This window comes from Mobula hypostoma, chromosome 31 (assembly GCF_963921235.1).
Source record: "Mobula hypostoma chromosome 31, sMobHyp1.1, whole genome shotgun sequence".
NCBI lineage: Eukaryota > Metazoa > Chordata > Chondrichthyes > Myliobatiformes > Myliobatidae > Mobula > Mobula hypostoma.
The window spans coordinates 6,750,389-6,765,217 of NC_086127.1; the positions used below are offsets into that span (position 1 = coordinate 6,750,389).

General features: G+C 55.2%; 1 protein-coding gene across 2 annotated transcripts; it reads right to left on the minus strand.

The window, feature by feature from the left end:
- Positions 1-249: 249 nt before the first annotated feature.
- cdca3 (cell division cycle associated 3) lies at positions 250-13,915 on the minus strand. Of its 2 annotated transcripts, none has more exons than XM_063036829.1 (6): positions 13,795-13,915; positions 11,177-11,310; positions 7,542-7,689; positions 4,609-4,857; positions 1,148-1,278; positions 250-669 (listed from the first exon to the last, which is right to left on the minus strand). In XM_063036829.1, the coding sequence occupies exons 2-6, from the start codon at positions 11,294-11,296 to the stop codon at positions 529-531; spliced, it is 789 nt and encodes a 262-aa protein (XP_062892899.1). In that variant the 5' UTR covers positions 11,297-11,310; positions 13,795-13,915; the 3' UTR covers positions 250-528. The 2 variants fall into 2 exon arrangements, with proteins under 2 accessions (XP_062892899.1, XP_062892898.1); XM_063036828.1 differs by having other exon boundaries at positions 11,177-11,333; positions 13,795-13,851.
- Positions 13,916-14,829: the final 914 nt, after the last annotated feature.

Here is a 14,829-nt window from a genome sequence, read left to right on the forward strand (position 1 = left end):
CTGCACATGCAACATTGAGATGGAGACGTAACGTAGAGATTTTTACTCCATGTATGTGAAGAATGTAAGAAATAGTCAATTCAATGCAATTCCCTCTGATCCAAGACACTCCTCACCATTCCTTGTGTGTCTGTGCCCCCCCCCATGCGCACTGAGGTGCCCCCACACTCACCAGTCAGTCAGTGTACGTCCCACCTACAGGCCGTTTCAATGACACACGTGCAAAATTCGGTATTTAAAAAAACACACAACACTTTTATTAACGATTAGGACAGGATAAAATCAGAAGTGAAGAACCGGGCCACGCCAGCAGCAAAGGAAGGAAGGAAGGTAGGTGGACAGGCAGTGTACAGAACGCCCTCACGCGCCGGGGACGAGGAGGCAGTGCATCGCTCGGCACGGTGGCAGAAAGTTCGACCCGGGGCAGAGATGGCACAGGAGGCAGAAGGTGAAAGAGTTAGTGTTGTCCTCGGGACAGGGAGCAGACCCGGGGAGGGGGTTCTGCAGCAGCTCCTCACCCACACCCGGTCAGGGGGGGCAGGCCCTCAGCTCACCCGACAACCACTGGGAGCCATGGTTCTCCTTGTCGGCCGGGCAATGTCCCAGTTTCAGGGGGCTCCGGGCAATCAGCTCACCTGGGCTGCCTGAGGAACGCAGAGTCGTCTTCACCTGGGTGGGGGGGAGAGACGGGGAGAGCAATGAGACCCTTTGGTAATGGGGGACAGCAAGTCTGAGCTGATTCATCACCCTCCCTCACCTAGAGCTGATACAGAGGAGGGCGAGGAAACCAGGGCTGACATAGAACCCTTCCTCCTCCCTCCCCAACCCAGAGACAGAGATCAGGAGTGGGGAGGCTCAGGCTAATTCTCATTTCCCCCTCCCACTTCCTCCCTTACCCAGGGGTTAGTGGGACAATGATGGGAGCGGGACCCTCCCTAATCTCCCCCACCGCGCCAATTCACCCGCCTCCGATGATCGGACAGCACTGAGTACCAATACCCGTCTCCTGACCAGTGTGCACGCTGGGGAATTCACCCTTCCCTCCCCCCTTACCCAGGGGCTAGAGGGACAGGAACAGTAACAGGAGCGGGACCCCGTCGATCTCCCCTACCCCCTGCATTGACCGAGCAGCCTGGCGCCCTGGTACCTGTCTCCTGAACAGCGAGCACGTCGGGGAGTTGTCGTCCTTGAGGAGCTGCAGAGGGCAGCGGCCCTTCGCCAACACCGACTGCGGTCTGCCCGGCTGGCTCCTCCTGGCCCAGCTGGTCGGCCGCTGAGCTGTGGAGAGACGGGACGCGGGCTGGGTGGCAGCTTGCCGAGACACGGCCCACCGCGCAGCGCAGGAGGTGGCTCTTCGCCTCACACCTCAGATAAAAGATACCACGCCGTCGCGGGGAGGGAGAGCGCGAAATCGGCCCCCGCCCCCGGATCCCGACACCCTGTCTTTTCGGTCGACCTGGGCTGGCGTTTAAATTGAATGAGGGACAGGACAGCAAAAGGCTCTGGTGCCCCGGAGAGAGAGGAGTGGTTCACCGTTCTGTTTTGTTCAATTCAAACGCCAGCCCAGTAACAACCACCCCTCCCGACGCCTGTTTGAAATGAGTAACACCCTCCCCATCGCCCGTCTGCCATCTGCAAGGCTGGCCGGGTAGGTAGGTAGGACCCTGCTTCGCTGGCGTCACAGTCCGGCAAGGTGGTGAAGGTGGCGTTTTAACACCCGGGACGTGCCCTCTTCTGATTGTTAACGTTGGGAAGGAGATACAGAAGCCTGAAGGCACTCACTCAGCGATTCAGGAACACCTGCTTCTCCTCTGAATGGACATTGAACCCATGAACACGACCTCAAAATGTTTTTTAAAATTTCTGTTTTTGCACTACTTTAAGATCCATACATATGCCTACTGTAACTCCCTTTTTAAAAGTCTTATATTATCGTGTATTGCATTGAACTGCTGCTACTAAGTTAACAAATTTCACGTCGGATGCCAGTGATATGAAACCTGATTCCGATCCTGGCCTTCCCCAGTCGGGAGAGTGAGGAGAGAAATCGGGACGTTAGGCCGAGATCCTGCGAGACTCCGGTCCCGGCAGATTTGGAGTACAGGTTGACCTTCACTAATCCGGCACCATTGGAACCCGAGAAGTGCCAGGTAAGTGAAAAGCCGAATCACAGAAGGATCACATTAAGCATATTCCGTGCCAGAATATCGAAGGAACTGATTACAGGTAGTCGGATTAGTGAAGGTCGACCTGTACTGCCTTCAGTTTTGCCACAGGAAAGGTGTCACTGGAGGGAGTGCAGAAGAGATTCACAAGGGTGTTGCCAGGAGACGAGATGCTGAGGCTTTACGAAGCCTGATGAGGCCTCACTTGGAGTACTGTGAGCTATTTTATTGAAATGGAAAGTTACCCCTGTCCCTACATGAATTCAATGGTTTTCTCAAGTAATGTTATGTCTTAGCTTGGAAAAAATTAGTAGAAATTTTGATCCTCGATTCAATTTTGAGAGAAGATGGGGCTGTTTTGCCAAATATTATCACTTAATTTGAATTAATTTATATGGTTTCCTTCCAATCTTATTTATATAAATGTGAATTGGCGGTTGATTTTATTTATATATACACATACATACATACATATATAATTGAGACGTATTGCTCCGGGAATTGGTTCCTAATGGTTTTTTCCCCTTCTCTTGTTCCTTTTCCTTTCTCTTGTAGTTACTGGGTTTTTTTTCCCCTTTTAGTAGTTGGGGCTCTCTTTCTCCTTTTCTTTATATAAAAAAAAATTTTCATTATCATATTATTCTTTTTTGATAAGTTTTTTTTCTTCAGCTTTATTAACTGTATGTGTGTGTGTGTATATATCAATTTGCTGAAATCTTGTACCATTTTAAAGCTGTAGAAGATTATACATCAATAAAAAGATGTTTAAAATGAAATGAAGTGAGCCCCTTATCCGAGGAAGGATGTGCTGACACTGGAGAGGCTTCAAAGGAGGTTCACCAAAATGAATCTGGGATCGGAAGGCTTGTCATATATGAGGAGTCAATTATAAAATCAGCAGGTGCTGGAAATCCAAAGCAACGCACACACAAAACGCAGGAGGAACTCAGCAGGCCAGGCAGCATCGGTGGAAAAGAGTAAACGGTCGACGTTTTGGGCCCTGACCCTTCTTCAGGGCGCACACGAGAAGGCTGTTCACGGCACTGGGCCTGTACTTGCTGGAAGTCAGAAGAAAGAGAGGGGCAACCTCACTGAAACCTATCGAACGTTGAAAGGCCGAGATACAGCAGATGGAGAGGATTTTTCCGATGGTGGGGGAAGACTAGGACCAGAGGGCACGGCCTCAGAATAGGGGGACGAGGAGGAATTTCTTTAGCCTGAGGGTGGTGAATCTGTGGAATTTGTTGCCACAGGTGGCGTGGCGACTGGGTGTATTTAAAGTGGAGGTTGATAGATTGCGGAGCAGTCAGGGTGTGAAGGGGTACGGACGGAAGGCGGGAGAATGGGGTTGAGAAGGAAGTGGACCAGCCATGATCAAATGGGACAGCCTTGATGGGCTGAATGGCCCAAGGCCTTTTGGACTGAGTGCGTGACCACGAGCTGGTTGGGATGCCTTCATCACCGGTGGAGACTGACAGCTGATCTTATCAAGGCGTCCAAAATCATGAGGGGGCACAGACAGGGTGAACGCACTCAGTCTTTCTCACGGGGTAGGGGAAACCATGAATTAGAGGTCACGGGTTTAAAGATGGGGCCGGGGGGGAAGATTTGGAGATGTTGAAAGCAATGATTTGATTTTTTAAGAGTAAGAGAAAAATCAGAAAGGGGATTTCACAAAGGGCGGTATCCAAGGGGAATGAGCTGCTGGGGGAGGAGTGGTTGAGGTAGGCACATTCACAGCACTTAAAGGGCAGAATCAGAGTCAGGTTTAATACCGCTGGCAGAGGTCGAGAAATTTGTTGTCTTTACGGCAGCGTAACAGATAACGGATGCAGAAACGGGATTGTAGTGTGTGTATACACACGCCCTGGGTGGTGGTGTTGGGGGGGGGCGGGGGAAGGTGCTTTTCCACAGATGCTTCCTGGCCTGCTGAGTCCCTCCGGCATTTTGTGTGTGTTGCTCTGGACGTCCAGCATCTGCAGATTGTCTTGCCTGAGTGAGACAGCATCCACGGGTTCAGTGTCTATTTAGGAATCGGATGGCAGAGGGGAAGAAGCTGTTCCTGAATCGCTGAGTGTGTCTCTTCAGGCTTCTGTACCTCCTTCCTGATGGTCACAGTGAGAAAAGGGCATGCCCTGGGTGCTGGTTGATAAGAGAGGTTTACAGCCAGACGGTGGAGAGAGGGAGGGTTGGCAGGGTGGAAAGAAAGCAGGGGTCCATAAGGGAGGTGGGGAGAGACAAGGGGGTGAACTTTCTGCACAGAGGGAGTGGTTGAGACAGACGTGTAAACATCCAATAGGTACACGCACAGGAAGGGATGAGAGGGGTACGAGCCAAACGCGGGCAACTGGGACGAGCGCCGATGGGAACCGTGGTCGACGAGGAGGGCCCGTTTCTCTGCTGTGTGGCCCTCCCACACCCCCACCCCCAGAAACCCACTCACCTTCTCTCTGCACCACCCGCTTGGTGGGCCTCTGTTCCGGCCGCTGCACCCCGGTGTCAACTGGGTACCCTCGGCCCGGCTGGGCAGGGGGATCGGCGGCTTCCACGCCCTTCTCCTCCTCTTCGCCCTCGCAGTCCAGCAGCTGGTCGGCGGCCTCGACGTCCGGGGGGCTCCTGGCGTCCTCCTGGCTCTCCCGCTCCGGGCTGATGAACATGCCGGTCAGCTGCCTCGCCAGGGAGCCGAGCCCTTCTGGAAGGGGGACAGCAGGGGTGGGTCAGAGCACTGGAAGCCCACCTGAGACTCGGCCAGGAGCAGGGGCTTCGGTCGCGAGGTGGAGTCGCGGAGCCTGCTCTCCCTGGAGCCGGGGTGTCAGGGGGCCAGAACCGAGGTCCCAGAGGTACATCGTCCCTTGGAACTGGCTGGGCTGGGCTGGGCTAGGGGGAATTGTGTGAAGGACGCTCCAAACATTTCAGCGCCAGGAATTAAACAAGTGAAAACAGTTTATGACGAAGTACAACCTAGCTCCTTCTCTGGATCGGGCACCGAGTGGGGACGTTATGGTTTCAGCTTTACGGGGTATTGGGGAAAATCACATTCAACGCGAAGGGAGCGAAGGGCCCAAGCCGGAGGAGTTCGAGGCCCAGCACTTGGTGATTGGCACGTCCAGCAGTTGAATGGTCAGGTCCGAAGGTCGGGGACCATTGGGGGAGGACAAAGCCCAGGGTCTACAAGCCCCGAGGCCACTGGAGGCTGGAGGCCTGTCGTGAGGGGTTAAACTTCTGTGCACAGGAGTGGAAGGGAGAACAGGCCTCGTCTTGCTGCCGTTGCTTTCTGGCTTGTCATGCTCTGCTGAGCATTGTGGGTGCACCATGTTGGCGCCAGAATTCACGGCGGGGGAGGGGAAATTGGCCACAGTTGCAGGCTGCCCCCCCCCACACTCTTTCGGGACGCATTTCACTATGTGTGTTTCTGTGTAACAAGTGAGAAATAATCTCGGCTCAGTCCGCAAGGCCCACACCCCCGGCTGAATATAGAAAAGCCGCCCTCAACTCCATCCCTGCAGTCTGCTTCTCAGACTCACCAGAATCCGGTTTAAGGTGGCTGACATACATTGTGAAGCAGCACAAAGAAATACAGAATAAAACACTGCAAGTTACAGGGGCTCCTTCAGGTCATTATAGCCGGGGGGGTGGGGGGTGGTAATGGGGACGAGCTCCCACTACCTGTTAAATGCTCCCAATGGTATACATCTCCAACAGCCTCTGATACCCAAGTCCAGCTCCCGGCCTTCACGTGCGGCTCAGCTACTGAGCCTGGCGGAACCATTTCCACCGACGGGAGAAGGGGCAAAGGCGGGTCACTGGTTCCTTAAAACCAGTCGCTTCGGGCAGACGGGGCCCATCAGCCGTGATTGGCAGCTCTTCTGGGAGAAGGAAAACTCTGATCTCAAAGCTCTGCTGCCTTGCGGCCACACCCACTCACGGGGAAGGCTTCCGGAGTAAACCACGAGGAGAAAATCCGGAGCTGGAGTCCCTTAGTGCGCATGCGCCAGTCGTGCATGCAGCCTGTGGCCATCAAACTTTACAACTCCTCCCTTGGAGGGTCAGACACCCTGAGCCGACAGGCTGGTCCTGGACTTATTTCCTGGCATTTACATATTACTATTTAACTATTTATGGTTCTATTACTATTGATTATTTATGGAGCAACTGTAACGAAAACCAATTTCCCCCGAGATCAATAAGTATGACGATGACTATGACTAAGGCATTCCTATGTTGAGATCAACACTGACTGGAAACTCCTATGATGCTGCTGGTACCAGATTGTATTGGTCTCTGCCGTTGCTTTGGGATCATCAGACTCGTGGAGAGGGGGAGCTTGATACTTGGACAGTAGTTCACTCTCCATATCGGACTGCCACTGTTGACCCTGACCGATGGAAGCCTCACTCACACTGCATACATAATAACTTAATTGAACTACATACTTAAAATTTATAACAAAAGCAGGGCAAAAAAGTGAGGTAGTGTTCATGGGTTCAATGCCCATTCACAGATCGGCTGGCAGAGGGGAAGAAGCTGTTCCCAGCTCCTCACTGAGGGTAGTGATGAGAAGAGACCATGCCCTGGGAGATATCCAGTGTCCTTCCCACGCTGTGTACACAGAGCAGTTCAGTACAGAACAGACACAGGCCATTCCGCCAACGACGTTCTGCTGAACCAATCAAGCCATTATTTGCCTGCCTAATCGAACTAACCCCTTCCCATTCCTTGCAAACAGAACCGCACAGAAGTACGGTCCCACCAACACCCAACGGGCTCCCCAGCCCACCACGCCGAGCCAAACTAACTGAAAATGCCAGAGTTATATTGAAATCTACAGCACATTACAGGCCACTCGGCCCACATTGTTGTGCCGACCATGTAACCTACTCTAGAAATTGCCTAGAATTTTCCTAGCGCACAGCCCTCTGTTTCACTAAGCTCCATGTCCCTCTCCAGGAGTCTCATAAAAGACCCTATTATACCCACCTCCACCGGCAGCCCATTCCACGCACTCACCACTCTGAAAAACTTAGCCCTGACATCCCCCCCCCGCCAGACCTACTTCCAAGCACCTTAAAGCCATGCCCCTCAGGTGTAGCCCCCCCCCCAGCACAGTTCAAAGGGCCTACCCTGTGCTGCATCTCCACAAATCAATGTCCCACACCTTTAATAAATAAACCTCCCAGTGCAACTCCTCCCGCTTGGCTGGATGGGGTAAGCAGCTTGCGGGGAGGGGAAGGCAAGATTGGATCTGAAGTGGGTGGGGCTGGTTTTTTTAAAAGGGTAACAGACTTCCCCTGTCTCAGGGGTCTGGGGGCGGGGGGCATCGACAAAGCCAGCCACCACATGAGCACCTCTCCCTCAGCGGGCGACTGCAGCACTTACCGGACACGCTGGGCTTGAGGGGGGTGCGGCTAACCCCGGGAGTGGGCGAGCGGGGGTCCAGTGAGCCCGATGGCTCTCCTCCCTCCTCCTCCGCCGCCTGCACGCCCGGCTCCGATCGAGCTTCGGGGGTACCGGGGCTGCTGAGAACCTGGGACAGGCGGAAACAGCCAGTTACACGAGGGCGGAGAGGCAGCCCAGAGAACCCGGGGACCCGCAAGAGCCCGGGGCGGTCAGGCCAGCTCCCGGGTTGGGAAACGGGCCTCCCACGCTGACTCGCGACGCACACCCAAGCTAGCCACGTTTCCCTTCGCTTGGTCTCCTCCGGACCTTTCCCCATCTATGCTCCCGCCCCACGAGCCTGCGGAGCCATAGTGCGTCTGTCTCAACCACGTCCTCCGACGGCCGCAGGAATGGGGAAAGATTACTGGGGCAGCGTCTCACCCACCAGAGGAACTTCCTCAAACTGGGCCAGCGGCCAGAGACAAGAGGGTGCAGGGGCGAGTGTGGCAGAGAGGGGGAAAGGGTGACGGCAGCCTCAGCCCTCGAGCTTGTCCGGATGGCCCAGGATCATTACTCCCTGCGAGGATAGGAGGGGGGCTGCAGGATGGAGGAGCGATGGTTCGAATTGAATTGACTTACACTCTTCACATACAGGAGTAAAAATCTGTATGTTACATCGCCATCTAAATGTGCAATATATAGTAATTTATAATAAATAATATGTACAACAGGACAGTGAATATAACACAGAAATACAGCTGTATCAGTGTGAATTAATCAGTCTGATGGCCTGGTGGAAGAAGCTGTCCCGGAGTCTGTTGGTCCTGGCTTTTATGCTGTGGTACTGTTTCCTGGATGGTGGCAGCTGGAACAGTTTGTGGTTGGTGTGACTCGGGTCCCCAATGATCCTTCAGGCCCTTTTTACACACCTGTCTTTGTAAATGTCCTGAATAGTGGAAAGTTCACATCTGCAGATGTGCTGGGATGTCCGCACCACTCTCTGCAGAGTCGATCATGGCAAGAGACGGACACAGAGTCTGTCGAAGTGGGGCAAAACAGCACCGACTTCATGGACCCTGTACAGAGTGGGGGGAGGGCAGGGTTTGCCACCCAGAGGCAGATCAAGGTGGATAAAACCCCTGGACCTGACAAGGTGTTCCCTTGGACCCAGCAGGTATTTAAATCATCCTTAGTGACAGGAGAGGTACCAGAGGACTGGAGGATACCCTATGTCGTACCACTGTTTAAAAAAAGGCTCCAAAAATAAACCAGGAAATTATAGGCCAAACAACAGGAATTCTGCAGATGCTGGAAATTCAAGCAACATACATCAAAGTTGCTGGTGAACGCAGCAGGCCAAGCAGCATCTATAGGAAGAGGTGCAGTCGACGTTTCAGGCCGAGACCCTTCGTCAGTGAGCCTGACGTCAGTAGTGGGAAAGCTGTTGGAAGGTATTCTAAGGGACTGGATATATAGGTATTTGGACAGACTGTGACTGATTAAGTACAGTCAGCATGGCTTTGTGCTTTGTAGGTCGTGTCTAACCAATAGAAACATAGAAAACCTACAGCACAATATAGGCCCTTCAGCCCACAAAGCTGTGCCAAACATGTCCTTACCTTAGAAATGACGAGGGTTACCCATAGCCCTCTATTTTTCTAAACTCCATTTACCTATCCAGGAGTCTCTTAAAAGACCCTATTGTATCCGCCTCCACCACCATTGTCAGCACCACATTCCACGCACTCACCACTCTCTGCGTAAAAAACCTACCCCTGACATCTGCTCTGTACCTGCTTCCAAGCATCATAAAACTGTGCCCTCTCATGTTAGCCATTCCAGCCCTGGGGAAAAGCCTCTGACTATCCACACGATCAATGCCTCTCATCACCTTATACACCTCTATCAGGTCACCTCTCGTCCTCTGTTGCTCCAAGGAGAAAAGGCCAAGTTTACTCAACCTATTCTCATAAGGCATGCTCCCCAATCCAGGCAATATCCTTGTAAATCTCCTCTGCACCCTTTTTATGGTTTCCACATCCTTCCTGTAGTGAGGTGACCAGAACTGAGCACAGTACTCCAAGTGGGGTCTGACCAGGGTCCTATATAGCTGTAACATTACCTCTCAGCTCCTAAATTCAATTCCAGGATTGATGAAGGCCAATGCACCGTATGCCTTCTTAACCACAGAGACAACCTGCGCAGATGCTTTGAGTGTCCTATGGACTTGGACCCTAAGATCCCTCTGATCCTCCACACTGCCAAGAGTCTCACCATTAATACTATATTCTGCCATCATATTTGACCTACCATCTTCAAGATTTTCAAGGAAGTTATCAGGAAAGCGGATGAATGCAAGACTGTTGATGTTCTCTACATGGACTTTAGCAAAGAATTTGATAAGGTCCCACACAGGAGGTTGGTCCATAAGATTCAGTCACTCAGCATTCAAGATGAGGTAGGAAATTGCATGAAACATTGGCCTTGTGGGAGAAGCCACAGAGTGGTAGTAGATGGTTGCCGGTGACTAGTGGTGTGCTGCAGGGATCAGTGTTGGGTCTCTTGTTATTTGTCATCTACATCAATGATCTGGATGATAATGTGTTATATGGGATAGGCAAATTTGCAGATGACACCAAGACTGGAGATGTAGTGGACAGCAAGGAAGGCTGTCATGGCTTGCAGCAGGATCCAGACCAGGAGAATGGGGTTGCAAGGGATTACAAACCTGCCATGATTGAATGACAGGGCAGACTTGATGGGCCAAATGGCCTAATTCCACTCTTATGTCTTATACAAGCCACCTCAGGGTGAAAAACATGCTCCTCAGGTTCCTAGTAAATAGCTCTCCACTCACAGTAAGCCTGTGCCCTCTAGTTCTTGGCTTCCCCAAACAGACTGTGCACGTTCACCCTCTCCGTGCCCCTCATGGTTTTACACAGCTTGAGAAGACCACTGCACAGCCTCTTCTGCTCCAAGGAGCAAAGTCCCAGCCTCTCTCCACAACTCGTTCCCTCAAGCCCCAGCGACAGGTCTGTAAAACTCCACTGCACCCTCTCCAGCCGAGCCGCCGGACCAAACCCGAGCACGGCCCTCCCAACGCAGCCTCACCAAGGTCTTGTGGAACCACAACATGGCGTCCCAAGTTCTGTGCTCTACTGACATGCTGAGAGACGCAGGGGTGGCCACCCGCACTGCCCCTCCAAGTCTCCTGGTGCCTCCCCTATTGCTGACAGTAATTCAAACCCCTCAGCCAGTGACCCAGAGATTCCTTCCTTCTCCCAGTACAAAGATGCACGAGACAATCTGCAGATGCTGGAAATCCGGAGCAACACACACACACAAAATGCTGGAGGAACTCAGCAGACCAGGTAGTATCAATGGAAAAAAAAAGAGTAAACAGTCAACATTTCAGGACGGGACCAGTCCTGATGATGGATCTCAGCCTGAAACATGGACTCTCTTCCATAGATGCTGCCTGGCCTGCTGAGTTCCTCCAGTATTTTTTTGTGTGTCTCTATCATGAGATCTTGCTGGGGCCTTGGAGAAGCTTCTCACTGCCCAGTACAACCACTGGCCGCGGGTATTGCTGTCCTAGAATGATTGGCTCCTCGGTGCCGACGGGAGGTGCCTACCTCGATGGGGGTGCGCAGGATGCCGGCAGTGGGGGAGCGGGGGTCCAGGACGTTCCCCAGGTGACTGTTGTAGACTACCTTCACCGGAGTCTCGGTGCAGCTGCTGCTCGACGTCCCCATTGGCCGGCCGCAACCTGCACGAGAACGAGACCAAACCCTGGGTGAGGCAGGGCAGCTGGGGTCAGATCACCAAGGGGTGGAGAAGGTAGACCCCATCCACTCTGACTGTCCCCCTCCCTACAAAACCCATCCAGAGCAACCCTTCCCCGAGCTGCTAAGAATCCCCTTTACTTATCAGACCTCCTTCACCCCCACCCTCACCCTAACCCCCACCCCCACCCTCACCCTCACCCCCACCCTCACCCCAACCCTCACCCTCACCCTAACCCTGACCCTAACCCTGACCCTGACCCTGACCCTCACCCTCACCCTAACCCCCACCCCCACCCTCACCCTCACCCCCACCCCCACCCCCACCCTCACCCTCACCCCCACCCTCACCCCCACCCCCACCCTCACCCTCACCCCCACCCTAACCCCCAACCCTCACCCTCACCCTAACCCTGACCCTCACCCTCACCCTCACCCTAACCCCCACCCCCACCCTCACCCTCACCCCCACCCTCACCCCAACCCTCACCCTCACCCTAACCCTGACCCTAACCCTGACCCTGACCCTCACCCTCACCCTCACCCTAACCCCCACCCCCACCCTCACCCTCACCCCCACCCCCACCCCCACCCTCACCCTCACCCCCACCCTCACCCCCACCCCACCCTCACCCTCACCCCCACCCTAACCCCCAACCCTCACCCTCACCCTAACCCTGACCCTCACCCTCACCCTCACCCTAACCCCCACCCTCACCCTCACCCTCACCCCCACCCTCACCCCAACCCTCACCCTCACCCTAACCCTGACCCTAACCCTGACCCTGACCCTGACCCTCACCCTCACCCTCACCCTAACCCCCACCCCCACCCTCACCCTCACCTCCACCCCCACCCCCACCCTCACCCTCACCCCCACCCTCACCCCCACCCCCACCCTCACCCTCACCCCCACCCTAACCCCCAACCCTCACCCTCACCCTAACCCTGACCCTCACCCTCACCCTCACCCTAACCCCCACCCCCACCCTCACCCTCACCCCCACCCTCACCCCAACCCTCACCCTCACCCTAACCCTGACCCTACCCTGACCCTGACCCTCACCCTCACCCCACCCTAACCCCCACCCCCACCCTCACCCTCACCCCCACCCCCACCCCCACCCTCACCCTCACCCCCACCCTCACCCCCACCCCCACCCTCACCCTCACCCCCACCCTAACCCCCAACCCTCACCCTCACCCTAACCCTGACCCTCACCCTCACCCTCACCCTAACCCCCACCCCCACCCTCACCCTCACCCCCACCCTCACCCCAACCCTCACCCTCACCCTAACCCTGACCCTAACCCTGACCCTGACCCTGACCCTCACCCTCACCCTAACCCCCACCCCCACCCTCACCCTCACCTCCACCCCCACCCCCACCCTCACCCTCACCCCCACCCTCACCCCCACCCCCACCCTCACCCTCACCCCCACCCTAACCCCCAACCCTCACCCTCACCCTAACCCTGACCCTCACCCCCACCCTCACCCTCACCCCCACCCTCACCCTCACCTTCACCCCCACCCTCACCCCCACCCTAACCCTCACCCTGACCCTCACCCCCACCCCCACCCTCACCCCCACCCCCACCCTAACCCTCACCCCCACCCTCACCCTCACCTCCACCCCCACCCCCACCCTCACCCTCACCCTCACCCCCACCCCCACCCTCACCCTCACCCCCACCCTAACCCCCAACCCTCACCCTCACCCTAACCCTGACCCTCACCCCCACCCTCACCCTCACCCCCACCCTCACCCTCACCTTCACCCCCACCCTCACCCCCACCCTAACCCTCACCCTGACCCTCACCCCCACCCCAACCCTCACCCCCACCCCCACCCTAACCCTCACCCCCACCCTAACCCTCACCCCCACCCCAACCCTCACCCTGACCCTCACCCTCACCCTGACCCTCACCCCCACCCTGACCCTCACCCTCACCCTGACCCTGACCCTCACCCCCACCCTAACCCTCACCCCCACCCTCACCCCCACCCTAACCCTCACCCTGACCCTCACCCTCACCCCCACCCTAACCCTCACCTTCACCCTGACCCTCACCCCCACCCTCACCCTAACCCCCACCCTAACCCTCACCCCCACCCCAACCCTCACCCCCACCCCAACCCTCACCCCCACCCCAACCCTCACCCCCACCCCCACCCTAACCCTCACCCCCACCCCCACCCTAACCCTCACCCCCACCCCAACCCTCACCCTGACCCTCACCCTCACCCTGACCCTCACCCCCACCCTAACCCTTAACCCTCCCAGCCGCCCCCGCCTCCGCCCCCTCTTGAATGCCCGGATGTGGCGGTTGGACAGTACACCGTCCCTGCGCCCGTTCCGTCCCCCAGCTCCACTCCGCCGCCGTCCCGGATGCCACCACGGCTGGGGAGGTAAAGCAAGTCCAATGGGGTGGCGGGGGCAGGCCGGCAACAACAGCTCCTCACCGTTAGCCTCTTCAACCCGTCCTCCAGGCCGCCGTTCAAATCTGCCGCGTCGCTCGCCCGTCACCCAATCACTGTGGTCGCGCTCCTTCCCTTCAACCAATCACAGACAGCCCTGGCGTTTATCCGTCAGCCAGTCCCGCCCAATCACAAACGGCTCCCTCTTCCGTCTCCCAATCGCGTACATCCCCACCTCGACTGGCCCGCCTCCATCTCGGATGGGCGTCGACAGGGACCAATCACGTCACAACTGCCTTACCCGCACTCCAATGGACAGCGGCCCGAGCCAATTAGATCCGGGTGCTGGGCCATCCACCCAATCGCGGAGCGGGGCCCCGCCTCCTGACGGGCGGGCCGGACCAATCGCGTCGGAGCAATCGTCACGAAGGCGAGGAAGTCTGCAGATGTTGGCAAGGGAAGGCAAAACACTGAGAAAATGCTGCAAAGGGAAGGCAAAACACAGACCACTCCGCTCTGCACGCTCTCCATATCCCTTGCAGCTTCCTCTGTCTCTACAGTGTTTACTCGACACAGACTCAGGGCGAGGCATGTGTTACTGAGCAATTCCAGCAGTGAAGATCTGCGATTGGCATGCCAATGTGATCGCTTTAGCACATCGGTACATTACGGTAGCACCAAGATTGTTTAATGTCATTTCCAGTACGCAAGTGTAATGTGGGAACGAAGTAATTGCTACTCCAGATCCGATGCAGCACCAAAGAATCAGAATCAGGTTTATTATCACCGGCATGTGTCCTGAAATTTGTTAACTTAGCAGCAGTGGCTCAATGCAATACATAATCTACAACAAAAAGGAAAAAAAAATAAATAAGTAAATCAATTACAGTATACGTGTATCGAATAGATTAAAAATCGTGCAAAAAACCCAGAAATGATATATATTTAAAAAGTGAGGTAGTGTCCAAAGGTTCAATGTCCATTTAGCAATCGGTTGGCCGCTGTGTTCCTGAATCGCTGTGTGTTGTGCCTTCAGGCTTCTGTACCTTCCACCTGATGGTCACAGTGACAAAAGGGTAT

Coding starts and splice junctions, on each gene's coding strand:
- cdca3 (XM_063036829.1), bottom strand. CDS start 11,296: ATGGGGACGTCGAGCAGCAGCTGCACCGAGACTCCGGTGAAGGTAGTC. Junction 4,858..7,541: donor CCTCAAGCCCAGCGTGTCCG/GTAAGTGCTGCA, acceptor TCCCCCTTCCAG/AAGGGCTCGGCTCCCTGGCG. Junction 670..1,147: donor GCTCGCTGTTCAGGAGACAG/GTACCAGGGCGC, acceptor CCCCCCACCCAG/GTGAAGACGACTCTGCGTTC.